Here is a 26,191-nt window from a genome sequence, read left to right on the forward strand (position 1 = left end):
TTGGCATCTTCCTTCTTACTCTCCTTCTTCTGAGCATCTGTCCCTTCCTTGAGAGGTCCATGCTCTACAACCGTCCACAAGTCTTGACTTTCAAATAAAGTTCTCATCTTGACACTCCATCTTTCGTATCCATCTCCTTTAAACAATGGTAATGAAGTGTGAGCAAACTCAGACATACCAGAACCAGAACCTGATGCCATTGTCTTCCAATTCCAGCAACTCTCCAATTTCAGCAACTTCTGTACACTTAGCACTTCACAAACAGCAACACAGAAGCCTTCAACCGAATAAAAAAACACAGCCAAGCAGGACCACAAGAGCTCTGATACCACTGTTATCAATGCACTCAAAAACAGATAAAAGATCAATGAAAATCAGAAGAGAAAACAAAGGAAAACCAGAGGAAAAATAAGCACATTCGTTAGAACACACACTTTACCAATTTACAGCAAGTCTATTTTATCATCTTGAGATGATAGTGGAAACCACGTGTCATCATCCACTACATCTCATTACAATGCCTAGAACTTAGAACATTATCTGATGATGAAATCAGAACCATCCATTTTGCCTTCAAACTTCTGCAGCTTTCCTTCTTATAAACTACTTGGCAAATATACATTCACAGAATTGAAACCAAAACAAACAACCTTTAGCCATTTTAGAAAACAACATTCAATCATCAAGCTTGCTCTCATTCCTTCATACAAACTTCTCCATCTATTCCTCTGGCTTTGCTTCAATCATCTGCTAACGGGTTCTTCGGTATGTCAAGGTACAGCTAATTATGGTGTGCATTATTATCGCAGGGCTACATTAGTAAGATTACTGGGTTTTTGAGACAGTGATTGGGCTGGGAGTGACGAACAAATGAGAAGCATTTCAGGTAGTTGTTTCACATTGGGTACTGGAGTGATTACTTGGAGTTCAAAAAGGCAAGAGCCAATAGCTCAGTCTATTGCTGAGGCTAAATACATTGGGTTATCTGAAGCTGTTAAGCAAGCTATTTGGCTGAGAAAGTTGATGAGTGATTTATATCTTGATATATCTGAAGCTACACCTATACTATGTGATAATTGTGCAGCAATTTCTATTGTAAAGAACCTAGTTTTACACAACAAGATGAAGCATATCAAAGTTAACTATCATGCTATTCGTTACTATGAGGATAAGAAGGAGATTCAAGTTGCGTTTTGCTGTACAGATGAACAACTTGCAGATATCTTTACTAAACCCTTGAGCAAGCTTAAGTTTGAAGCACTCAGAGAAAGGCTTGGAGTGTGCAGTTTGAGCCCAAGGAGGAGATTGAAGGCAAAAGGAGGTGGATGAGATGCTGACATGAAATCTTGGAGTAAAGTGGCCTCAACTGCAGTCAAAGTAATTAGCTTAATCATCATGTCTTTACTTGTAATTTTATGCACATAGTGTAGGTTAACTAGCTATTTTTCTCCATAACGTGGGTAATGTGTATATGTGTATGCGTGTGTAATTATACTACATATTAGTATGGTTATTGTATGAAGTGTGTGTGTGAGTCTGAAGAATATTGTATTCCTCTGTTCATTTAGTAATTGAGTGCTTGTTGCTATGGTCTTCTCTTTGCTACAATTGCTATCAAAAACTTCCATTTTCTTGTGCACGAATTTACATCTTTTGTAATACATGACTACATTAAAGATAATTATTCGATCTTCAACAAAGACGACTTCATTTTTTTAAGGACCCTTAAAATAATCATTCATATTCAGGTGGACAACATAGACAGAGCTTCTAAGATAAGGCTATAGTGTTGGTCTTAATTGAAGATTTTATGACCAAAGCTGTCACGCCCCGAACCTGGTGCGCTGACAAACGGCCGCAGACCCACAGGGCGGGGCCCAGTGAACCTGCAAGGCCTCAAAACCTAACACAGACTAGGAGTGGAAAATAAACCGACTGTAATACCAAGTAAGAGTACAACTTAAGGTTTACAACCAACTCGAATACAAGGTAAATGAAAATACAGAGATGACCTACAAGGAGGTTCTTAAACAATAATACAAGCCGATACAAAGACATAAGTCTTAAGGCATAAATCTCAAGGAAGACATCTACGGAAGCCTTCTAAGATCCCTCGGGTCTACCTGCTCTCGATCTCGAAAAAAGGATTTAAAAGTAAATCCATGAGCTCACTATGCCCATGAAGTAATCCAAAAACAAACCGAAAGCAAAAAGTTCAGGTCTGAAATTTGCACAAAAAATAATGCAATAGCACAAAATAGTGTAAACAAAATCAAAGGTAAAACAATAAATACAATATCCAAAGTATGACTCCAAATTCACTGAAAGTGCCAAAGGTCATTTGTTTACCCTCGGTGATGGACTCGAGCCGAAATAATCGAAATCATTTATTTACCCTCGGTGACCCGAGACCCGAATAACAGTGGTCGTTGATTATTTCACCGAACGGACACGGTGCTAGACCTGTAGTCTCATTTTTCCAAAATTACTTGTCGACAAGGTCGTGGGTTTAACCCCACAGCGATGTGGTTGCATATTGTTCATTTGGAGACCAAAAATTCAGATACATTTCCAAGCCAAGAATACAGAATATACACAAGTATTTTCCAAAAATTCATCTAATAAAATAAAGTAGATAAATAAATAATGTAAAAGAAAATACTCACTTTTCCAAGCCTAAGCATGGTTCTCATTTTGGAGAAATAATAACAACATTTCACAAATATTTTCCCAAAATTTAAGAAAATAAAAGATTTACCAACAAAATAAAATACCACAAGTATAAATAATAGTGAAACCAATAAATAATTATCCAACCAAACTCAAGGATGAAATGCATGATTATTAATACAATAAAATACTAAAATTTGTAAAAATTCAAGGTCTAATGTATCTCATCAATTGAAGAAAAATGATCCACCTAATTCCAAGATAACTAGAAAAATAATTTCAAGGGAAATATTGACTAAAACAAGGATGCTAAAAATTTTAGGAAGAAGATAGGCAAGGACATAAAGGTAAGTGGATATTTAAGGGATAAATGTATAACCAAATAATAGATAGGTAATCCAAATTGATGTTAGGTGGACCAAGGATTCAAGCACTTAATAAATCTTAAGTTTTTGTTATTGGGAATAAACAAGGTTACAAAAAGGATAATTACTTTGCCAAATATTTGGAAGTAACAAGGAAATAACATGTATAAGTTTTGGCAAATAAAAGCACTATGGTTCCAACTAAGTATAGAAACTTCTCTTCCTCTAAAAACACAAGACATAAATAGAAGGCATTCTCACAATAATTTTTAAAGAATAAATGCAAATAAAATTTCAGAAATTCTACATGAAAATAAATCAAAACCACAAAATTTAAATACAAGAGTTTAAGGGATTACTTACTTGGTGATCTCCTAAATTCAAAAAGAAATCAAGATTATAGCTCAAGGTGATCCTATAATCCAAGGAAAAACCAACCAAAATACATGAATACATGTACACATGGAAACATACACAATATCATGGTTTTTAAATAGCATGCTAGTTCTACCCTCAAATATGGTCCAAAAAAATCTCCACCATGCTTTGGGTGAGCAAGAACTAAGCAACTTAACATTCATTAAACTAATGCCAAGGCCAAACCTTTCTCCAAACAAGGATGGTAAGCACAAGCCTTTTGAGCTAACACTAAGCTCCAAGGGTTTCAACAACAATTTGAAAGTATCTACAAGTAGATCTAACATAAAACTAATACTAGTGGTAATAACAATGATGTGGGAAGGGAACATAGAATGATTAAGAGGAACAAGGACATTAGGTGAGAGAAACAAGGATGGAAATAAATCTCCTAGCACAAGTAGTAGATCAATGCATGCATGCATGCATGTATATATATATATAATCACAAGGGTGCAAAAATATATAAGGTCCAACACACATGCCAAAAACTACAAAACTAAACATTCATTAGGCATGCAAAAACTTGGGTTTTTGGTTTTGGGTTTTCAAGCAAAATGGTATAAACACATAGATGGTTCCATGAATAAAAACTTTATGTAACATGGAGACCAAGAACTAAAAAGATACTCAAGAGGCACAAGGGTGGGTTTCAACATGTATAAGGTGAGGTTTTTTTCATGCAAGGATAAGCACCAAAAATTTTTAAACAACAACCCATGCAAACATAAGCAACAAGACAACCACCATCAACAAGAGGAGGAGAGCCCTACCTTGCCTTTGGAGGACGCCGGCGGCTACTTGCTCTTCTTCTCCTCACCTTCGGATGCCAAGACCACCGGTGGATACTCGAACTCCGGTGATGGATGGCCTTCTTCTTCAACTTCAAGGAGTAAACAAGTGGGAGAGTGGAGAGAAAGAAGAGAGATGGAGGAATGAAAGAAGGAGATGACCATGGGGGTGAAAACATTCGGCCAAGGAGGGGGCCATGACAAGATGGCTTCCGGGAATTCCTCCGGGAATTCTTCTCTCTAGAAAGACTCCCAGCATGGTGACAAGAAGAAGAAGAAAGGATTAAGGGGTAAGGTAAACAAGGTTAGCACTTAACTAAGTTTTAATTTTCTTTTAGGAGACAAATGAAAGGTGTAGGGACCAGGTTGGCGGGGTCCACAAAAGCCATTAGAACAAATAGAAGAAACCAATCACGCAAGCACATAGCACAAAAACTTCCATGGAAACCAAACAAGCGCAACATAATGACAGTGCCCCTTCATTACTGGTCCATGGAACCTTGTTGGAGGCTAACAAGAGAAAAGTAAGAGCCAGAAGGACCCTTGGCAAAAAGCGAAGCATGACTACCTTTCTCTACAACCATTCCTTTCTCAAGCACAGCAATAAGATCACAATTTTGTATTGTGCTTAGTCTATGTGCCACCACCACACTTGTCCTTCCTACCGTCACTCTCTCCAATGCCTCTTGCACCACTTTCTCGGACTGACTATCTAATGCACTTGTTGCCTCATCGAGTAGTAATATAGCCGGATTCTTTAGTATCGCTCTTGCAATTGCAATCCGTTGTTTTTGCCCACCAGACAATTGCACACCTCTATCACCACATGATGTCCCATATCCATCCCTGAGACAACTTATGAAGTCATGTGCATTTGCAACTCTTGCAGCGGCCTCAACCTCTGCTTCTGTAGCCTCCTCACACCCATACTTGATGTTCTCCTTGATAGTCCCAGCAAACAATGTTGGTTCTTGTCCAACAAGCGCAATATGTTGTCTCAATGCCCGAAGATGATATGTTTTTATATCTTTACCGTCTATATTTATTGTCCCTTTTAAAGGATCATAGAACCTTTCAATGAGTCCAATTATGGTAGATTTTCCTGACCCACTTTGCCCGACTAATGCAGTCGACTTTCCCACTGCAATGCTTAATGAGAAATTCTTGAAAATGACGACGTCAAGACGGGCTGGATAAGCAAAATCAACGCCACAAATGTCGACATTTCCAATGAGTTTCTTTGGGCGGTAGCCCTCTGGGTTCTCAGGTTCAATATGTGAGTACCGATCCAACACTTCAAACACTGAGCCAACAGCATCACCACCTTTAGCAATATCACTTGTCATAGTACCAGCTTCAGCAATTATACGACCAGTGCTAACAAGAATCAAGAAAGTTTGCAGAAATTCTTTGACAGTGATATATCCATTAGAGATAAGTTTTCCACCAAACCAAAAGCTGAGTGACCAAGTACAAATCATTAGACTTTGAGAAAAACCAAGACCAAAACCAGCATACCATGACTGTCTCACACTCTCCCTCTTTGGTCCTTCTTGAGCAAGTTTGAAAAAATGGAGAATGTGGTCTTGTGAAGAGAAGGCAGTTACGGTGCGAAGGTTAGAGACGGCCTCAGCGGCGATCTTGCTACTTTCAGACTGAGCCTTGATGGCCTTGCCGGACATGTTCTTGAGCAACATTTTACGTGCGTAGAAACATATGATGATGAGAGGTTGCACAGCTATCAGAACCAATGCTAATCTCCATGCAATGACCAGCCCCATTGTGCATGCAATGGTAACGGTAGAGAAAGTTTGGATCAAGAGTGACATTCTATCTCCAACCAGTGATCTCACCTGCAAACCATGTAATGATATCAGTGTTTTGCTTGTGAAGTTTTCTTTTAACATGTAAATGTCTCGTCATTACATATAGAATCTACACTATTCTATAATTCTTAAGCTGTGTAAGTACCCATGAAATTTAATTAAAAACAACTTATTTTTTTTAAAAAAATCCACTATTAAATTAATGATATATTAAAATCTACACTAAAATTTAAAAAATTTTATGAAAATTAATATGAATAACATTTTATCAATTCGCCATAATTTTCTTTTAACAATAAAAACTTGTTAAAATGAGTTATCCATGCATGCCATTGCATCCATAAATATAGAGGGAGGGCGCTGCATGTCTTGATTAGCACAACTGGTTTTCAAACAGTGCTGGGCTAGAATGATCCACCAACGCTATTGGGTGAACCAGCATGGCCCACAGTCCTAAGCTATATGATCAGTACTTCTCTTCTTAATTAGAGGATGAATGATATTGATTTTATAAGCTAAATTCTTTTAGGCTTTGTAAATGTCTTACCATCTAACAACGTTGGTGTGCCATATTGTATCTTGAGAGGAAAAAACAATTGCTAATACTTAGATAAATTTTTTTAATATGGTATCAAACTATGACACTTTTTCATTTTGGGGTTCAAATTTCAATTTGAATCAAAATACTTATTCAACTTCAATTTTGTTTCACCAGAGGATCATCTAATAGATTCCGACAAATTTTTGATGATTTTATGTCATAAATAATTTATTAGCATGTGAGATAAAATTATCAATTGAATAGGCATTGTGTCATATATATCATGGCAGAGAATTTTGTGCATATACATCATCAAAAATAGGCTAGAATCTCTCAGATGAGCACTCCGTGAAACAAAATTGAAATATGGTAATCATTTTGATTTAAATTGAAGTTTTGATTCTAAAATGAAAAATGTTCCTAGTTTGGTGCCTTATCAAAAAATTTACCCACTAGTATTTATTATGCGAGTTTATTTTGTAACAATAATTTAGTACTTCGAGATATGATCAAAAGTATATAAATTAAAGAATAGTTGGCATCTTAGTTTGTTCAAAATAATTATATATATATATATATATATATGAATGAGCATGTGTAATTTCAAAGTTTTATAAAAATATATAATAAAAATATGCTTACCACATTAGCATCTTTGGCGAGGCGAGAGCAAATAGAACCGGTGGAATTCTCATCTTGATCAAACCATCCAACTTCAAATGTGAGCATTTTGGACAACATGGTCTCCCTCACTCTCTTTGTGAGGTACTCACCCATCGCACCAAAATTATAGTGGTGCACAACATTGAGGAGCAAGGTAACAAAGGACAACGAGAGGAATATCAATGAGTATATCCTTATTTTGTCACTCATCTCCTTGTGATCTTTGAGAAAGTATACTGATATCACAGCTCCAAGAACATAAGCATAGATAGGTTGAACAGCACCAAAGGAAGCAGCACTTAGGATGCCAATTATTGCCTGCTTCCATTCCGGCATGTTTATCATTAATAACCGATAGAATGACGGTGCCGGTGGCTTCATCTGTGACTTCTCTGATTGGTCTTGTTGTAGCTCATTACTACTCATCAAACCCTCAGAGTTTAACTTGCTTATGCTCTGAGTATTACTATCATGTTTGTTGCTTATAATGCTTGCATGCATTGATGTTGAAGGATTGACTTCCACCACTCCAGATGTTTTTGATGATTGTTGAAGATGGATAAATTTTGAATATAAACCATTCTTGTTTTCAATTAGCTCGTCATTATTGCCGGTCTCAATAACTTTCCCTGCTTCGATGACGGCTATGAGATTTGCATTGCGGATAGTGGAGAGACGATGAGTGATGATTATGGTTGTTCGACCAAGTGAGGCCTTGTCTAGTGCTTCTTGGACAATCCTTTCTGATTCAGAGTCTAGTGCACTTGTGGCTTCGTCAAGGAGGAGGATCTTAGGGGACTTGATCAATGCTCTTGCAATTGCTATCCGTTGCTTTTGGCCTCCGGACATTTGAACTCCTCTTTCTCCTACCTATAGGCATTGCTATAAATGTTGATAGAAGATAAAGAAAAAATAATAATAAAATTAAATAAATAAAAGTAAATTAAAAGTACAAATTAAATTAACAGTACAAGAGAACAATATATATAATGTTTGTTTCTGTTCCTGTCATGATTTTTGCTTCTTTATTAATACTGTTGACGTGGGAGTTCGAAGCTTCAAAGTCATTCTTGAAAACGATGGCGTTCCAATCATCAGATCGAAGATGATTCAAGGACCGGCTTCATCTTCTTTTTGGAAACCTACTACCGCTTCTTCTTCTTGTCATCCGTTTCCCTTAGAGAAACCTCCGAACTCTGCTGTGAGCTCGGACGGCTTGTCCTTGGCCAAGGAAAGCCGGAGCTCCGGTGACTTCCCCACAGTGATCCCCCAGATTCCTCCAATCTCTCGTGAGAGAAACGAGGAAGGGGATGCACTGCTCATGCACAGCGGCCACGTGATGGAAACTCACACAATGGCCGTAGAGGTGCCTCGTGATCACGCTTCACTTGATCATCTTGGACGCTTGCGAGTGTCTGGATCATCTCGAGATCAGGATTCTCCAGATTCCCTCAATAATTCAAATTTGATCCAATCCCAAGGCATGCAGACTCATAACTTGGATTCTCATGAGATATGTACTCATCGGGATTCGGTCACACTTGTGATCAAAGCTAATTCCTCAGCTGATTTGATCATGCCTCGGGATTTGGTTACTCCGATCATCAAACCACTGGATTTAATACAATCAAACTCATTAATTGAAGACCAGACATTGGTCAATTTTGATCCAAATAATAGGCCTAAAACAGTGATTAATCAGGGCATATCTTCATCAAATTCTTCTGCTGATGATAAAGGAAAAGAAATTATTTTAACAAAGGACACCGAATTCTCTAATTCTGATGCTTTACCCACATACTTAAATCCTATACCACCGAATATTCCTATTCCTGATGGTTATAAATGGATTTTTGTTCATGGTGGATGGGCTTTGGTTCCTATTGTTAATTCTAAGAATTTCTTCTCTCAAGACCCCACACCTCCTATTACCCCACGGGATGATCACTCAGACGATGAATTGCTAGACTGGGGGAAGACGTTGATATACCCTCGGATGTGATTGCAGATGAAGATCTTATTCTGAATGAGGAGAATCTTAATCATTTTGATTCTGGTATTCACCCGGATGATATAACTTCTGATACTTTAACTGCTCCTGGAATTGGGCTGCCTAGTGTCAAGGAACCTCACTCAGATACGTTGACTGAGAAAGTCCCTGATTCCTCACTACTTGGAAAGCACTCTGCTGTAGCCTCCACACATGGTCAAAATCTTCAGCATATCAGAAGAAGCGATCATCCCAAGAAACCCTCCGGCCGCTGGAATGAAGAAGCTGGGTTTATTCCTATCCCACCCAGATCATCCAAGAAAAAAGTTCCTGTTGACCCTCGAGACGGTGCGCCTAATTCTTTTAATGCAGCTGTTTTTTCTTCCTGGACTGATTCTCAGTTTTTCAATTATAGCAATGCATGTGGTGTTAATTTTCAAGGTTCACCAAATCATAAACATAAATGTTTAGATAAAGTACGCAAACTTGAAACTTCTAGGGTTGGAACTTCGACTTCCCCTTCAGGATCTCCTTCGAGATCAGATTGTTAGACCCTTGCTGTTTTTATGATTATTCTATGTTGGAATGTCAGAGGTCTTGGCAGACCCTCTAAACGCCACTTAGTTAAAGACATAATTTACTCTTCACGGGCAGACATTGTATGTTTACAAGAAACTAAACTCCAAGAAATTCATAATTCTATCTGGAGGTCCATTGGTGGTTCGAGACTTAATCTTTTAACTACCTTTCCTGCCCTTGGCACCGCTGGTGGTATCATTATCGCTTGGGATAGTTCACAAGTCATGTGTACATTAATTCACATAGGGTCCTTCTCAATTACCATGGAATTTACTAACCTTCCCCTCAATACTAAATGGGCTTGCACTAGCGTTTATGGACCTAATACTAGCCCCTTAAGAATTGATTTCTGGAACGAACTCCGATCTATTAAAAATTTACACGAACTACCATGGTTAATCTGTGGAGATTTCAACTCTCCATTCACTTTGAGTGATAAAAACAAAGGAGAACCTAATCCTAGGGATATTGCATGTTCCCAAAAGTTCTTAGGAGATCTCAACTTTATTGACCCCCCTTTACACGGGCGCAATTTCACTTGGACCAATGGTCAATCTGATCCGATCTGGGTTAGATTGGACAGATTTCTTTACTCGCATGATTAGCCACTGATATTCCCTAGAACCTTTCAAAGTTCTCTCCCTAGAATTGGCTCTGATCACTTCCCTATTTTTCTGGACTTTGGTAATCATTGTTCGTGCTCTAGAAGCTTCAAATTTGAGAAATCATGGTATTCCAATGATCAATTAGAAAATTTAATTTAAAGTTGGTGGTCGAATCAAAACTTTGTTGGTTGTGGGGCCTACATCATCTCTAAAAAATTCATGTTTGTAAAATCTAAACTTCGTATCTGGGCTAAAGAAAATTTCAGTGCTTCTAATATTCACAAGAAAAATCTTCTTGCCGAACTAAACTTACTCGATACCTTTCGTGAAAGTAGATCTCTTTCTGAGATTGAATCAGCTCGCTTCTCACATATTCAATCTGAGCTCTACAATTTATTAAAACAAGAAGAAATTTATTGGAAACAATGTTCTCGAATTACTTGGCTCAAGGAATGTGATGCAAATACAAAATTCTTTCATCTTCTGGCTAATGGTAGGAAAAATAGAAATTACATCCCTAAAATACGGTTTAATGGGAATTGGATTGAAGGGAACCAAGAAATTGGGAAAGTATTCACTGATCATTTTCAATCCCAGCTTGGTACTCCGATTACTCATAGATTCCTTCTCAACTGGCATCATCTGTTTAATTTCAAGGATAGAGTTGATCTCTCTATGCTGGAACTCCCTTTTACTCATGTTGAAATTAAACAAGCGGTATTTGAGCTTAACGCTGATAAGGCACCAGGTCCAGATGGTTTTCCAAATTTCTTTTTTCAAAAACACTGGAGCCTTATTCAGGAGGATTTATTTAAAATCTGTAGCGATTTTTATGATGGCACTATTAACTTTGAAAGAGTCAACTGGGTTCACATCGTGCTAATTGCCAAAACAAATACCCCAACCGAGGTCACTGATTACAGACCCATCAGTCTTATCAACTCTACTTGCAAAATCATTTCCAAGATTCTCGCCACCAGGTTAAGTCATAAGATTGATCTCTTAGTGGATAATTCTCAATCTGGATTCATTAAGGGTAGATGCATTGCAGATAATATCATAGCTACCCAGGAAGTGATTTTTAATCTCCAAAAAAGGAGAGTCCTTGGCTTTGCTTTTAAAGTGGATTTTGCTAAAGCCTTTGACTCCTTAGACTGGAATTTTCTTCTTGAGATTCTCGAAGCCAGAGGTTTTGGTAACCGCTGGATCTCTTGGATACACACAATTCTCAAAACTGCCAAAACTCAGATTCTCATTAATGGAACTGCACAGGGTTATATCCGCTGCAAAAGAGGATTGAGACAGGCCATCCTTTGTCACCCCTTCTTTTTGCTTTAGCAGCTGATACTCTAAGCGCAATGTTTTACCATGCTATTAATTCCAAGGTTTTGATTGGAGTTCAACTTGATCAATCAAATAGCATCTGTCATCTACAATATGCCGACGATCTTATCATTTTCTCGGCAGGGGGACACGAAGATCTTAAAATCATTAAATTAATTCTTTATCTATTTGAAGGCTGCTCTGGTCTTTCAATCAATTTCTCTAAAAGCTGCCTATATTCCACCAATTTTGGCTTCCAACCGCTCTCCTCTTCTGCGAGAATTCTTAATTGCAACAGAGATTACCTCCCCATTACTTATCTGGGTATTCCCCTTTCTGGTAGACGACCCAGAAGAACTGACCGGTCTAAGTTGATTGATTCTGTTCGCATCAGACTCAGACCCTGGAAAGCAATCTATCTTTCATTAGGAGGAAGGTTAACTCTAATTAACTCCGTGTTATCTTCTATACCAGTTTACTGGATGTCAGTTTTCAAACTTCCAGCCTGGGTCATTCATGAAATTGACAAAATCAGGAGAGATTTCTTATGGAAAGGGCCTGATCTTGGCTCGAAAGGAATTAGATTAATTGCATGGAAAAGGATCTGTCGACCCCGTAGTATGGGTGGCTGGGGTATTCTTGATTTACAGGAATTCAACAAAGCCTTACTTGGAAAAGGGTGGTGGAAATTCATCACCACACCGAATTCTTGCTGGTCCAACATCATCAGAGCCAACTATTTCAATTGTGATTCTCCCAGTATCTTGTATTCACAACCACCAAGAAATAAATCTTTCTTCTTGGCAGGAATCAACGCCATTTTGCCCACATTCCGTGCCTGCTTAATCAAGACAGTTGGTAATGGTGAAAACACCTTATTCTGGTTTGATAGATGGCTGGAAGGCCAATCACCCAACAATCATTAGGCATCTCTTTTCCTGGACTGTTCCAATCCTTGGATTACTTTAAAACAATTTATTTTCATGATTAATTCCCATGTTAATCCTTTTCGAACAGCCACAACTGTAGATTATGACTTTTTATTACATTTTTTACCGGATTGTGCAATTGAATCTGAAGACTCATACTCCTGGTCTTTAGATAAAAATGGAAATTTCTCCGTCAAATCTTTCTATAATTTCTTAATAGACGGAGGTCTCCGCTCCCAACTCTATTCCAATTTCTGGAAATCTAAATCTCCTAGCAAAATTACTTTATTCTGTTGGCTAGCCTGGGATAACAAGATTCTTACGCTTGAAAACTTATTCAAGAAAGGTTGCAATTCGAACGCCACTGACACATGCATTCTTTGTCACAATAACTCTGAATCAGTGGACCACCTTTTGATAAACTGTATCTTCTCTTCTCGTATTTGGTCCTTTTTCAAGTGCCTTTTTGATTCTGAAACCCTACCTTCCTCAGTCTCAAATATCTGGACCAACTGGATTCCCTCTTTGAATCCCTCAATTAGAAATCTCTGGGATCTTTGTACCAGAGCCATTTTCTGGATTATTTGGCTAGAATGCAACAATCGTATTTTTAATCATAGTTGTTCTACTATTTCCTCTACTTTATACAAAACAGTTAACTTGGTTCTTACTTGGTTATCTACAGACTCGGAATCTCACCAGCAGGAAGCTTCAGAGGACATTCAGAAGATCAAACGCTCCTTAAGCTTCCTGAGCTCCAGATCCACCGACTTCTCCAGTGAGCTGGAGCCCAGCCCAAGCCAGGAGTAATCCGTTACATCCGTTTCTAGACAGGCCTGTGTCTCCAGATGATTGACTTCGCTGGCTCCAGATTTTCTCTTTTATTGTGTATTTTTTGTGTTTCCTCTGCTCTCTGTTCTCCTCATCTCTGGTGAGGTTTACAGTTTTCTATCTTTCTAGCTTTTTTTCTCGCTGCTACTATTATACCTTGTACCTCCCTGTATTACTTTTTTTAATAAATTAGTGGTTTATCCACTTTATTCAAAAAGTGATTTATTTATTTATTTTAACACTAGACGGTAAACACCCATATTTAAAGTTAAAGTTAGGGACGGGTACAGACAGGTACAGATGTGGAGCGTATTTGTAAGCTCAACAATATCTTACCTAATACCAATAAGTCAAGCACCTTGGTGTTTATTTATCTTTTTAATTTAAAAAATCAAGGCTCAAATTAAAAAGGAAGAGTAACAACAAAATGTCTCACTTGTGGTATGATGCAATTGTTTACAAGCTGATTAAATAAAAAAAAAATTAATATACCGGACTATATATATGAAATATAGGCATACTACTTATGTTTTATGCTTCAATGGATGATATGGATGATGTAGGGGGCGGCTAAAAACGTTGGTGATCATGGGTAGTAACAATACATCAATGTTATCAAACTTTAACTAGGGATTAGTCTAATCAAGTTTAGAGATCATGATTTAAGCTTCAATCGGGATCAATAATAAAATATTAAAATTTAAATTATAAAAAAATATAATAAAAATATAAAATTATAATAGTATAAAAAACACAATTAATTAAATTTAATATCTAAAATTTTAATTTTATATGCTTCTTGGTCTCCTAAAAATTTAAATTTTTTTAGAAAATAAAAAGTAAAAAATTGCATAAAAACTTATCTCATTTTGTGCTTTGATCACAAGCTCACTCTTTAAATACGTAAAATAATTAAATTTTTTAGAAAATAAAAAGTAAAAAATTGCATAAAAACTTATCTCATTTTGTGCTTTGATCACAAGCTCACTCTTTAAATACGTAAAATAATCTTTTTTTTCATTTACCCACTATGCTACATTCTTGATTTGCTTCTTACCCATTCTGCTAAACCCATTATTTCGTTAATACATTTCCCCTCTTGTCAGCACTTTTGCTGAGCTCATTCATAGAAGATGAGAGCGTAGAAAATGGAAGAAGTATTTGCGCATGCATCTCTGTCTCTATTGAATGAACTAGAGTGTATTTGAACTTTAATTTTGACCTTAGATTATTTGATTTCTAGTTTAATCAAAATAGTTAAACCCAGGCCAGACATTAACCCAGCCAAGTCCAAGGGTTAAGAGTCGATGGATTCGACCGGATTGAACCCGGGTCAATAATAAAATATTTAAAAAATATTAAAGTAATTAATAATTATAAAAAATAATGCAATCTATATTTCAATAATTAATTAAATATAATTGTTAAAACTTTAATTTTATATATTTTCTTTAATTTTTAAAAAATACAAAATATTAATAAAAATCAAGTCAACCTGTTTTCGGAACTCTAGGTAAACCACCTGGTTCATCCTATTTTTGGCGGGGTTACTTTAAGGCTGAGTCAAAAGTGTGTAGCTAAAGTGGCCTCATGACTGGTTCCCGATTTTTCCGGTCAAATCGAGTGAATCTATCTAAGTTTGACAACATTGGGTCTAACATGTTGAATTATCGAGTTTAAGCATAGTTTTATTAAGCCCAATTCAAGAGTAATGATCGGACGCTTTTTTTCATATTGATTCTTGATTTGTCTAGTGAACCAATCCAGACCTGTTTGGGTCGAACTACTATATTAATATACAATATTCTTTAATTGATTTAGTGATTTTATTTAATTCAGCAAATTAAAAAAGTTAACATTGGGATTATTAGGTTGTTTGGTTCGCACTAATGATATATTACCTCGATAATAAGATTATCGTGGTAATGAGGTCGGGAATACTATATGCCTGGAAATGTTATGGTAATGTAGAATTACCATGTTTGGTTGAGAACTTATATTATTGGTAATATTTCATTACCATATTTGGTTAGTCATTGTAATCACCTCAGTAATATGTCAAATTTTTCGAAATACATGTGCATATAAAATTTTAAAAATTTTAATTTAAAGTATTTAAATAATAAATAAATAAATTATAATATCAAAAATTATTTGTTTGCATAATTTTTTTAAATACCTATGTATTTAAAAATTTTGAGTAATAATGCTCCAAATTTCCCAAAATACACTTGTAGCTAAAATTTTGAGAAAATTTAAACTTAAAGTAAAATTAAGTTTTAGATAAAAATATTTATAATACCAAAAATTATTTTTTTGGGTATATTTTCCCAAAATACCCTTATATCTAAAATTTTAAGCAAATTTAAAGTTAAAATAATATAAAACTTTCAAATGAAAAATAATTATAATAATACAACATATTAAATTTTTTGTCATTCACAAAATACCCTTTTACTTTTTATGAAATTTTGAAGGAAGAGTGAGAAAAGAATTGAATTAAAAGGGTGAGGGTAAATTTGGAAAAAAAAATATGTCGGATTACCACTAATTTGGTAATCTAAATGAACACTAATTTTGATGGTAATATCATTATTAACCTATTTGGTAATATTTCATTACTGATTATACCACAAGACCGTTAACATTACCACTACTATAGTAATCAAATATAGTAATATGTTCAGATTACTGCCTGATTTTCGGTTATGTTTTTACATTACCACGAATCAAACCGGGCCTCAATAGTTCATTGAACATGGGGACAGAGGAAAAAAAATCAATTGGCACTTTATTCCGGAGGGAAAAAAAATATTAGGTTGTCAAGACTTGTCTACAATTTTTTAATTAAAGAAAGACAAAAAACTTTAGAGAGTGGAGGAGAAGTGGGGGGTAAAGAAGGTGATTTTTTTTAATATAAAGTGAATAGACCATATATATATAATTAAAAAAAGTGATTTAAAAAAAAAAAAGCGCACCCAGTGACATGATTGATTAATAAACTTTTCTTTAAAGCTAATGCTACGTGACCAACAGTGTACCCACCACATAAATGGACAGGAGAATGATAAAGAATGCCAATAATAAATAGCAATTATAATCAATTGTTGGGATTAATTAGAACAACTCACCTGAGTGTCATAACCTTGAGGCAATTGAGAGATGAAGTTATGAGCATTAGAAGCCTTGGCAGCAGCCACAACTTCATCCATTGATGCATTCTCTTTGCCAAACAATATGTTTTCTTTTATTGAAGTTGCAAACAGAGCTGGTTCTTGACTCACTAAACCCATTTGAGACCTCAGCCACTTGAGTTTCAACTTCTTGATGTTCACCCCATCCAAAAGAACCTCACCATGCAATGGATCATAAAACCTTTCCAACAATGCAATCACTGTAGACTTCCCAGAGCCACTACCACCAACAAGCGCCACGGTCATCCCGGCTGGCACATTCAAGCTAAACTCATACAATATCAAGTTCTCCAGCCGGGATGGGTAGGCAAAGTCAACCCTTTTGAACTCCACCTCACCATGTACATTCTCTAATATCTCACCTTCTTTTGAGTCAATGTCAATTTTTGGTACTCTATTCACAATTTCCATTATCCTTTCTCCTGCAGAAATAGCCTCCGAAAAGGATTTCAAGCAAGATAGGCTAGTACCTAGTGCCCTGCAGGACACACATGTTGATTTGAGTTGATTGTTGGTGAGAACTAAATTGAGGTTTTCATATACTTGTGTACTTCTTTAATGAATTTACATTCCCTGCCATAAGCATGACTGATTTGATTTCTTGAATTGAATATTTACGAGCTAGTGAATTTTTTTTATCTTAATAAATACGACAATTTTTTTTTTTACAAAATCGACAAATGATAAAATAAAAGAAAAACGAGTATGAAGTTGTACTAATCACGATTACTCAACTGATCTTCTAAAGATAAACCCACCCGCAATATAACACTGGAGGAAAAAATGAGAGTTATTCCTCATACAGAACTCTTATAGGGCAGAAAGTAAATTGTAATTTGAGAAGTTCGAACTCGAAACATCTTCATCACAAATATGGGTAGTTATCAGTAGGCTAACCTACATTTCCTATAAATATGACAAGTGCAATTCAGTTAAAGACGTGTATGAGCTGAGAATTGATTGTCGGGCCCATGTGACTTATCCGGTAACAAGGATCTTAAGTTACAAACCCACATATACAACCATGAATATATTACCACCGCTACATCTAATGGAACTTAAATTTCATATTTTAACTTTCTACAATGCTTTTCAAACTAGGGCCAATGACGTTGAGCTATAAATCTATTTATAAATCTTTTGAAGTTAGTGACTAAAGATAAAGAGAATATTATCAAATTATATTATAATTTTTTATTTATAATTATGTGAGTAAGTTTTGCAAACATATTATAATTAGAATGAAAAATAAAATTCAAACAGAACTTACATGCCACCGAAGATTATTCCTGCTCCAACAGCAAAGACAGTACCTCCATGACCACCATGATGCATGACAAGTTTGCTTCCATACCAAGAAAAGAAAGACCAAATGGCGAAGGTGACACCATTGCTACCAATGGCTAAGCCCTTGATAAGTCCTTGACGAAGGCCAAGCTTAACGGATCCATCAAGTGCTGCAGAAAAATCTTCCATAGTTTTCCGCTCACCAACAAAAGAGTAAACAGTCCTCACAGATGATATAGCTTGCTCAACAACACATGTAGCCTTACTATATTCCTCTCTCATCTCCTTTGCAATGTTCACGAGAATCCTCCCACACATTATACCAGGAATGATGAGGAGCAACACTGTGGGAAGTGCTACTAATGCAAGCCTCCACATAAGGAAGAAACCAGTTCCATAGTTTCCCAAGAACATGGATAAATTCATTATGAAGTTAGGCACCTATATAGATAGACTTATAAGATCATGAACTAGTTCAAATATTTGCTAAAGAAATGGGAAAATTTGATATTGAGTGAATGATTTATGAACCTTTTCGCTAATAACATCTTGGATGACAAGACTGTCATTAGAGATGTTATTGATGACCTCACTTGTGGAGGCTCCTTGGAGATCAAAATGCTCGACATCTTGTCTAAGTACTGCTTGAAGGTACTTGACTCTTATAGTCGATGCTTGTCTCTCCCCAGTTCGAGTCCAACAATACCCCTCTGCTCCAAGGTAAGTTCATTAAAAAAAAATACTTTTAAAAAACAAACCAAACTGAAACTTTTTTTTTTTTTTATGATTACCTAAAAAAGCTGCAAAAAATGATCCACATGCCAGGAGAAACAAGTGCAACGAGTTCTGTAACAAAACAACTTAATTTAATGTAATATGTTATTAAATTTAATATAAAACAACATCTATGTAAACGATATAGATCGATCATAAAGATGTGAAAACAAAAATACATAATTTTAGCCAGTGGCAGAGGCAGAAATAGCAGATAATGATGGCAAATAAAAGAATAAATAAAACTTACCAAATCAAATTTCAAACATATATTTAAAATTATATAATAGAATATCTAGTTTCCCTCTAAGCTGACAAGGGTTGCCCAGGTTCATGAACAGCCTGTGATGGCAAATAAAAGAATAAATAAAACTTACCAAATCAAATTTCAAACATATATTTAAAATTATATAATAGAATATCTAGTTTCCCTCTAAGCTGACAAGGGTTGCCCAGGTTCATGAACAGCCTGTGATGGTACCGGCCCAGATTGAAGTGTCCAAGCCCATTAATCCTATGTCAGGAGAGTTGCACAATATTTATGAACCTCCTTCCATGATGCCCCCTTCTGGCTTTATTTGGAAATCATTCGCTGGTTTTTGGGCCTTAATCCCTCAAACTAAGGAGTGTGAACCTACAGAGGAGTTGGAGGGCCCCTCTGTTAAAAATAAGGGAGATGTTGGGGTGCTCCCTGGAGACAACTTGTCCACGGATTGTTTGTCTGATTCTGATGGGTCCAGTTCAGAATTTGAGAGGAAATTGCAAGTGCTCTTACCAGATTTGCAGGTGGGAAAGGACTCAGTGGAGGTTGACCAACCGGTGGGGACCCGAAGAAGTGAAAGACCCAAGAAGCCACCCTCCCGTTTTGCTGATGATACGAGGGTAACTGCTGAGCCACCCTTGATCCACAAAGAAGAAAACCTCTAAGGGAGATCAGATCGAAGCATCGGAGCGTGTTCAGGAAAAGTTGGGTCACTCCCTGACTAGCATTCGTCGTAGTCTGGAGTTTTTGGGACCTAGCGTGGGGGAGAGTTTGGAGAACTTGGCACCGGAGGAGTTGCAGGAGCTTAGCAGGGAGTAGCGACTGGCAGGTTGTCTTTTGAGGAAGGGTCTTCCTCCTTTTGTCTTTTGGGTTGTGTTGGTCTTTCCACCTCTTGTGGTCCTGGTTTTATGTTTTGTCGCTCTCCTCTCTATCTTTTGTAGAGACTTGTACTGGTGTTGTTGTTGTTTTTTTTTGTGGCAATGATTGTGGTTTATCCACTTTTTCAAAAAAAAAAATAAAAATAAAAAAATCAACAAGAATAAGTTCAGAATTGGCCTACGTGAGTTTTCATATTTCAAAAATAATGAATAATTGTTTTATTATTAATACAATTAAAAATATCTTTCTTAACGTATATTACTAAACAAATAGCTAAGAATGGATTAAAAAAAATTAAAAAGATGTAAAAGAATTGAACCAAGAAAAACCCTAAATAATAGAAAAAAAACCTTAAATCGCAGACAAAGAGAAAGATATGGCATATAAAATTCAAAAGCTCAATGAGCGTGAGTAATTAGAGAAGAAGATGAGAAAGAGATGGTATAATAAACCCTGGAGCTTAATAAAGGCTTGGGCGGGATTTTCTTTTAATTTTATTATTTATTTATTAGTTTAATATTTTTTTTTAGAGAAGTAAGGCGTCAATAGTTAAAAAAATGATTAGCAATTAAAGATTATTATTAAATAACTATAAATGAAAAAAACAAAAACAAAAAAACAATTGCCCCCTTCTCATCCACGTGGTTCCACCCTTAAACTCCAGGCATACCAAACGTTTGAAACGAAGTACAAGTTTATATATGTCTATATCTCATCCTTTCCATTAAAGGAATAATCTATACTACTGATTTAAATCTAAATTTAAATCAATCTTAGGCTGAAATTTTTGACACAGGACGATAAACGTCACGGTCTCCCCACTGGGGTAAGTCAAAGACAAGCGCCAGAGTATCGCTCCACAGCACCCTCACCCAAGCACAAAGTATCGTGTGGAGCAAGGCTCGAACACGCGATCTCCATGAAACTCTTGGGGACCCAGTACCACTAGGCCATTAGGCCGGTGATTTTAGGCTGAAACTTATAAAAATAACAAAATAGAAATATACAAAATAACACCCTACCGCAACTAGAAGATTTATAAGTCTCTCACCTCAGCCATCTCATGATTAAAAATTGAGTACGAAGAAGAAGAGATGCCATTATCCAAGTTGTTCATGAGCTCGCTTGTGATGTAAAGCATCACCGGCCCTGAAAGGCCATCCCCAACAGCACCGATGAGCCCAAATCCCATCAACCAACGGTCTGTAGTGTCTGCATGCTTGAATATTGTTGATATGGATGAAAATAAACTCCCTCTTTTCTTCCTACTTTCATCTCCCTTCGCCATCTTCTTCTCCATCTTTTCTTCCTCCTCCTCCTCCCTCTTCATGTAATTTTTGATAGCAAAATGATACGAATGAAAGCTATGTGAATGAGATGTCTCTCCTAAAGGAGTAAATTATTTAAGTTGCTTTGGTTGCTATAGGAAGTGGAGTTCACTTTAGTCCTGAAGTGGTTGGCATTTGCTCATTCGCTAATGTAAAGGGAGTGGAGGTCATTATTAACACGTATTGCTTGCTCATGTGCTTATATTACACAACCTTCTTTTTTTTTCTCATAATATCAAAGCGGGTTTTTGCTAATTTCATGTTTGCTATTTCTTTTTAGTTCTTCTTTGTAGCATGTTTCCTGTTATTAGGTTTGTGTTGTCTGTTTTTTGTCTTTTTTTCTGGTGACCTTGTATAAACCTTTTTATTTCGCTTTAATAATAATTTGCTACTCTTGTAGCTCTTCCAAAAACCTGTTTTTGGCTCCACTTTCACATTCTAATTATATTTGAATTAATTACAAAAACACATCCCACGTGCCAACCACGTGTCCTGACCTATTAGCATCAATAGGGTCTTTTATGTGAATTGTTTGTATTAAAAAAAGACTTCTTGATGAAACTCTAAATTTAAGAGTCGTTTGTCACTTCTTAAAAGATATATAAAGTGAAAATGCATGTATGTTGAGGTAATAATTTAAGGAGTTAGAATTGGACCAAACCTTTGAACTGAAGAAGGCTAAGGTTCAAGAGTCAAGAGGTCCGATCGTGGTCGAACTGGGTCGAACCGAATTTAATAAATAAAAATATAAAATAAAATGCATTAAATATTATATTAATTTTTAAATTAAATACACAACTTATATTAATTTTTAAATCAAACACACATCCTATCAAACAAAATAAGTCTTGATTCCATATTCAAAACACAACATTTAACACCATTTATCAAACTAAATCCATATAAAACACTAAATAAAATTAATCTCATCAAGTTTTTCAAACATTGAAATCAAATCCATAAAATTAAATCCATAACTCATAATTATCAACAAAAGATACCGTTTGATATGTGGGGAAGTAACAACTTTCTCTGAAAAATTAAGGTTGTGAAACGTTTTCATGTGATTGGTTGAAGAAGAAACTATGTAAAATAATGATCAACTTGCAATTACTTTCCCTTTAACTAGGAAAAATAATTTAAAGGGTGAGGGGGCGTGAAACAGATTACATCATGGTAGAGAAAATATAAGACATGTAAAATTCCAATGTTACCCTTTTGTAAAATAAAAATTCTTCTTTTTTATCCTATCTTTCATTAGAATGTTCCTTCTTAAGCAAAATCCACAAAGCATGGTTGATGATGTGGCCAACCCTTATTGTCATCTCTTTGCCCTAAGTATTCTTGTTGATCAAATGCATCATCATAGCTTGCATCATCATAATTAGTAGATACTCCACAATCTTTAAAAAACCAACAACAACATGAAGTATCTATCACCATGATCTTCCAAAAAACAAAATGAAGAAGATGCACCTCACCGTTTCCAAATTAAGTCACTACAGCATATTAGTTCTTCGCCGGCGTTTTTTTTGACCTTTAGTGGCGTTTATAAACGCCAGTAAATCACTTCAGGGCGACTTTGGAAAACGCCGGCGACAACGCCGGGCAAACCAACGTCGCTAAAGTAGCGGCGTTTGTTATCCAAAAACGCCGCTAGTATGACCGGCGTCTGATCGTAAAACGCCGGCAATGTCGAAGCTGGTTCTTCGAGAGTAGCCCGGTTTCGCCGGCGTTTAATATATAAACGCCACAAAGTTTACGGCGTTTATCAAGAAACATGCCGGCAAAAGTACATAGTTGGACACTGAATTTTTTATTTATTCGCGACGTTTAAGTAATAAAACGCCACCAAAGGGCCGGCATTTTCTGAATAAACGCCGCAAAAATACGGCTATCTGTATATTATTTCTTTGTTGATTATGCCGGCGTTTTAAAATAATAACGCCGGTAATTGGATAAAACCTGTAATATTTTTTTTCAGATTTTTGCATTTAATTCCTGTAATAAATTTGAATATTACCTAAAACCCAAATTAAACTTCATTAATAAAAAGAAATATGAAGGCAATAAATAATGTACAATCTTGTATGTGAATACCATAATGATATATAAATTTAATCAACTTCGAGATCTTCAATCTCATTCACAATCACAAATATTTAACAAAATATGATAGGTACAATTGTAGTGGAAAACTCATAGACACGAAGAACATTCAAAGTTCATATAAAATCTCATAAAAAAGTGGGAAAAAAAAAAATCAAGCATTCATCGGTCTTGATCATCGAACCTCCTAAGAGTGCATCAATGTTCTGGAGAAGCCTGATTCCGCAAGAATAATTTAGAGTATTAGTATTAAACAACACACAACATTATATGTTTAATGTACTATATATTACCTGAACATGCACACTAGACCCGGCTGTGTTAGCCTTAGGGGTCTGAGATCCGATGCATTGATTCTGCAATAATTAGAATTATATGTTTAAAATATAATTTGGCAACAGAAAATTAGGAATGAACCAATAAATAAATACTATAAACTTATAGAGAGTATCACCCAATTATACACACACAAATACATAAATGAAATAATAACTTCTGATTATGGAAGTATCCAAAAAGTAACTGATTACTAGTTTAGAAGTTTGAAATACTGCGATTGAGAAGATGATCCACCCTATGGTAGGCGGGGAATAGTCGCTCCCCGGGAATTATTGTTGCAAGAAAGTATAAAGAGCGTTGTAATTAGCACGTTCTTGCCCAAGCTCATCTTCCATCTTCTGGAACTTTTCATTCATCTGTTGGCGAAATTCTATGCACTCAGATGAATGACCACTACATGTTGTGAGACGACGACTATCTGAATGGCCGTAATATGAAGTTGGTGTAGCACCCAATCCAAGCCCTCTTACTCGGCCATGTCGCTCTTTTCCAATCACTTGAGTCAAAATTTCTGTTTCAACCATTCCCTCATCCCCATCGATTGATTGATATTCAGATAGTTTTTCATTTGCCTTTTCCTACATTTATGTAAAAGACTTTTAGCAAATGCCATTTCTTAAGAAATCAATAGAAGGAAAAATAATGGCCAAAGACTTAGTACCATAATCTCTTCTGTCTCTTTATTCAAATATGAACCATCTTTTTTAGTGTGGGTTGCTTTGAAAAACTCGAAACGTCCTATTTTCTTTCCACTTCTGAGTTCCTAAATCAAGAAATTATAGATTAGTAATGGTTTCTAGCAAAGCATACTCTTTGGAAAAAAAATCATACTATTGAATCTTGAAAGACTTAACAATTTTTTACCATTTCCTTTTCTTTTCTCGTGAAACTTTTTGAACCAGAAGTGTGTGTGTACTTTTGTTGCTTTCTCGAGGAAACCCCAACCTTTTCTGATTCCTGCATAATAACATGAACATTAAATTACATATATAAGATACCATGATTATTACATTTATAATAAACAATATATTATTCGCACCTCCCTTTCCTCGAGTACCAAAAATCAACTAATTCTTCCCATTGCCATCTAACGCCCTTCCCTCGGATGCTTTTTCTTTATTTGCTTTGCAGCTCATCCTCTCTTTTTGAAATATTTTTCTCTTCAAGTCATGTTTGTTGTCCCTCCATTTCTTTCCCAAAGACTTGAGCACATAGTCTTTTTGGGAATTCAAGAACTAAAAGCGTGTCTATTTCATAACCAAAAAAATAGTTTCAACCAAATATTATGACCTTAATAATATCATTATAAAAAAAGAAAACCTTATGCATAACACAAATATAAGCATAAAAGTATACCTCGATGAAGTTTAATAGTTCATCCTTCAATGTTTTTGGCACTTTATGCCAACTCTCGTATTGAAGACCGATCTTCTGGCTAGATCGAGCGATCATACCTAGGAATGAAGAGAACAATTGTGCCTCAGGCCCAATTGGTTGTCCAAGCCTGTTTGCACTGACCAACACTTTCTCTCCTGGAGGTAGTGCCCACAACTCCTTCAAAGTTGTTCGTCCTCTTCCTTTACAGCGGCCCGCATTGTCAACTGTAACAATTCATGTGCCCATTCATCAAGACAAAATGGTTTAACCCATTACTCAAAAAGTTGTATTTGGAAATCAATTGCACAAAATACCTGTTTTTACATTAACCACTCCACTGGTATTTTCAATTATTTTATCATGGTCTTCATTTTCATCATCTCCATTACGATTTGAATCAGTATCTGATGATGAATGAGTTGAGGTGCGACGTTGAGCATCAGGCATTTGAGCAGTTGAGATCTCAACTTCATTAGTTGTAGCAGCATTGTGACTGGTATTTGTTTCAGATCGGATTACCTTCATGTCCTTCAATTTTGATCTTGGCATCTTGATGTTGTCTACAACACATCATAATGATAGTTATACATCATAATGATATTATAATATTGTTAATTGAAATGGTCATGATAGGAGGAGATTACTTTTTATCCTTATATTAGTACCCATTGTGCTATTTTTCTGTCATATGGTTCAATTGCAATCAATTTGTTTTCATACCATTATCCATATCAATACTTTGTTGTTTAACATTCATTGGCCAGCATCCATCCTTGTATTACATAATGATGAAAAAACACAATTTAAAAATTTTATCCCCAAAGTCTACAATATAAAATAATCAAACAATAAGTTGATAAAATTCACTTGCAAAGTTGTTCCAATATTGGGAAATTGAACATTTTGGCAAAAAAAAACAATAAAAAGAAATATACTCCAGAAATATAACATACTTGCAGTTCAAATTATTTGCAACAGCAAAGCCAATCAAGTTTGTCCAATGGTTTGGGATTACTGACAGAAGTTGTTGTCTAGTTTCAGCAAATCCTGACAAATCCCGCAGTTGAGACTACAAAATTACATGGAGAGCGTTCAAAACCACAACTGAAACA

The 26,191-nt window shown here is 35.8% G+C and overlaps 1 protein-coding gene across 1 annotated transcript; it reads right to left on the reverse strand.

The window, feature by feature from the left end:
- Nucleotides 1-4,330: 4,330 nt before the first annotated feature.
- Nucleotides 4,331-21,284, reverse strand: LOC120279243 (putative multidrug resistance protein). Its single transcript, XM_039286115.1, has 7 exons — nucleotides 20,978-21,284; nucleotides 18,803-18,857; nucleotides 18,543-18,721; nucleotides 17,995-18,452; nucleotides 16,662-17,202; nucleotides 7,253-8,143; nucleotides 4,331-6,096 (listed from the first exon to the last, which is right to left on the reverse strand). The coding sequence occupies exons 1-7, from the start codon at nucleotides 21,254-21,256 to the stop codon at nucleotides 4,726-4,728; spliced, it is 3,774 nt and encodes a 1,257-aa protein (XP_039142049.1). The 5' UTR covers nucleotides 21,257-21,284; the 3' UTR covers nucleotides 4,331-4,725.
- Between the last annotated feature and the right edge of the window lie 4,907 nt (nucleotides 21,285-26,191).

Source organism: Dioscorea cayenensis, chromosome 16 (genome assembly GCF_009730915.1).
Source record: "Dioscorea cayenensis subsp. rotundata cultivar TDr96_F1 chromosome 16, TDr96_F1_v2_PseudoChromosome.rev07_lg8_w22 25.fasta, whole genome shotgun sequence".
Lineage (NCBI taxonomy): Eukaryota > Viridiplantae > Streptophyta > Magnoliopsida > Dioscoreales > Dioscoreaceae > Dioscorea > Dioscorea cayenensis.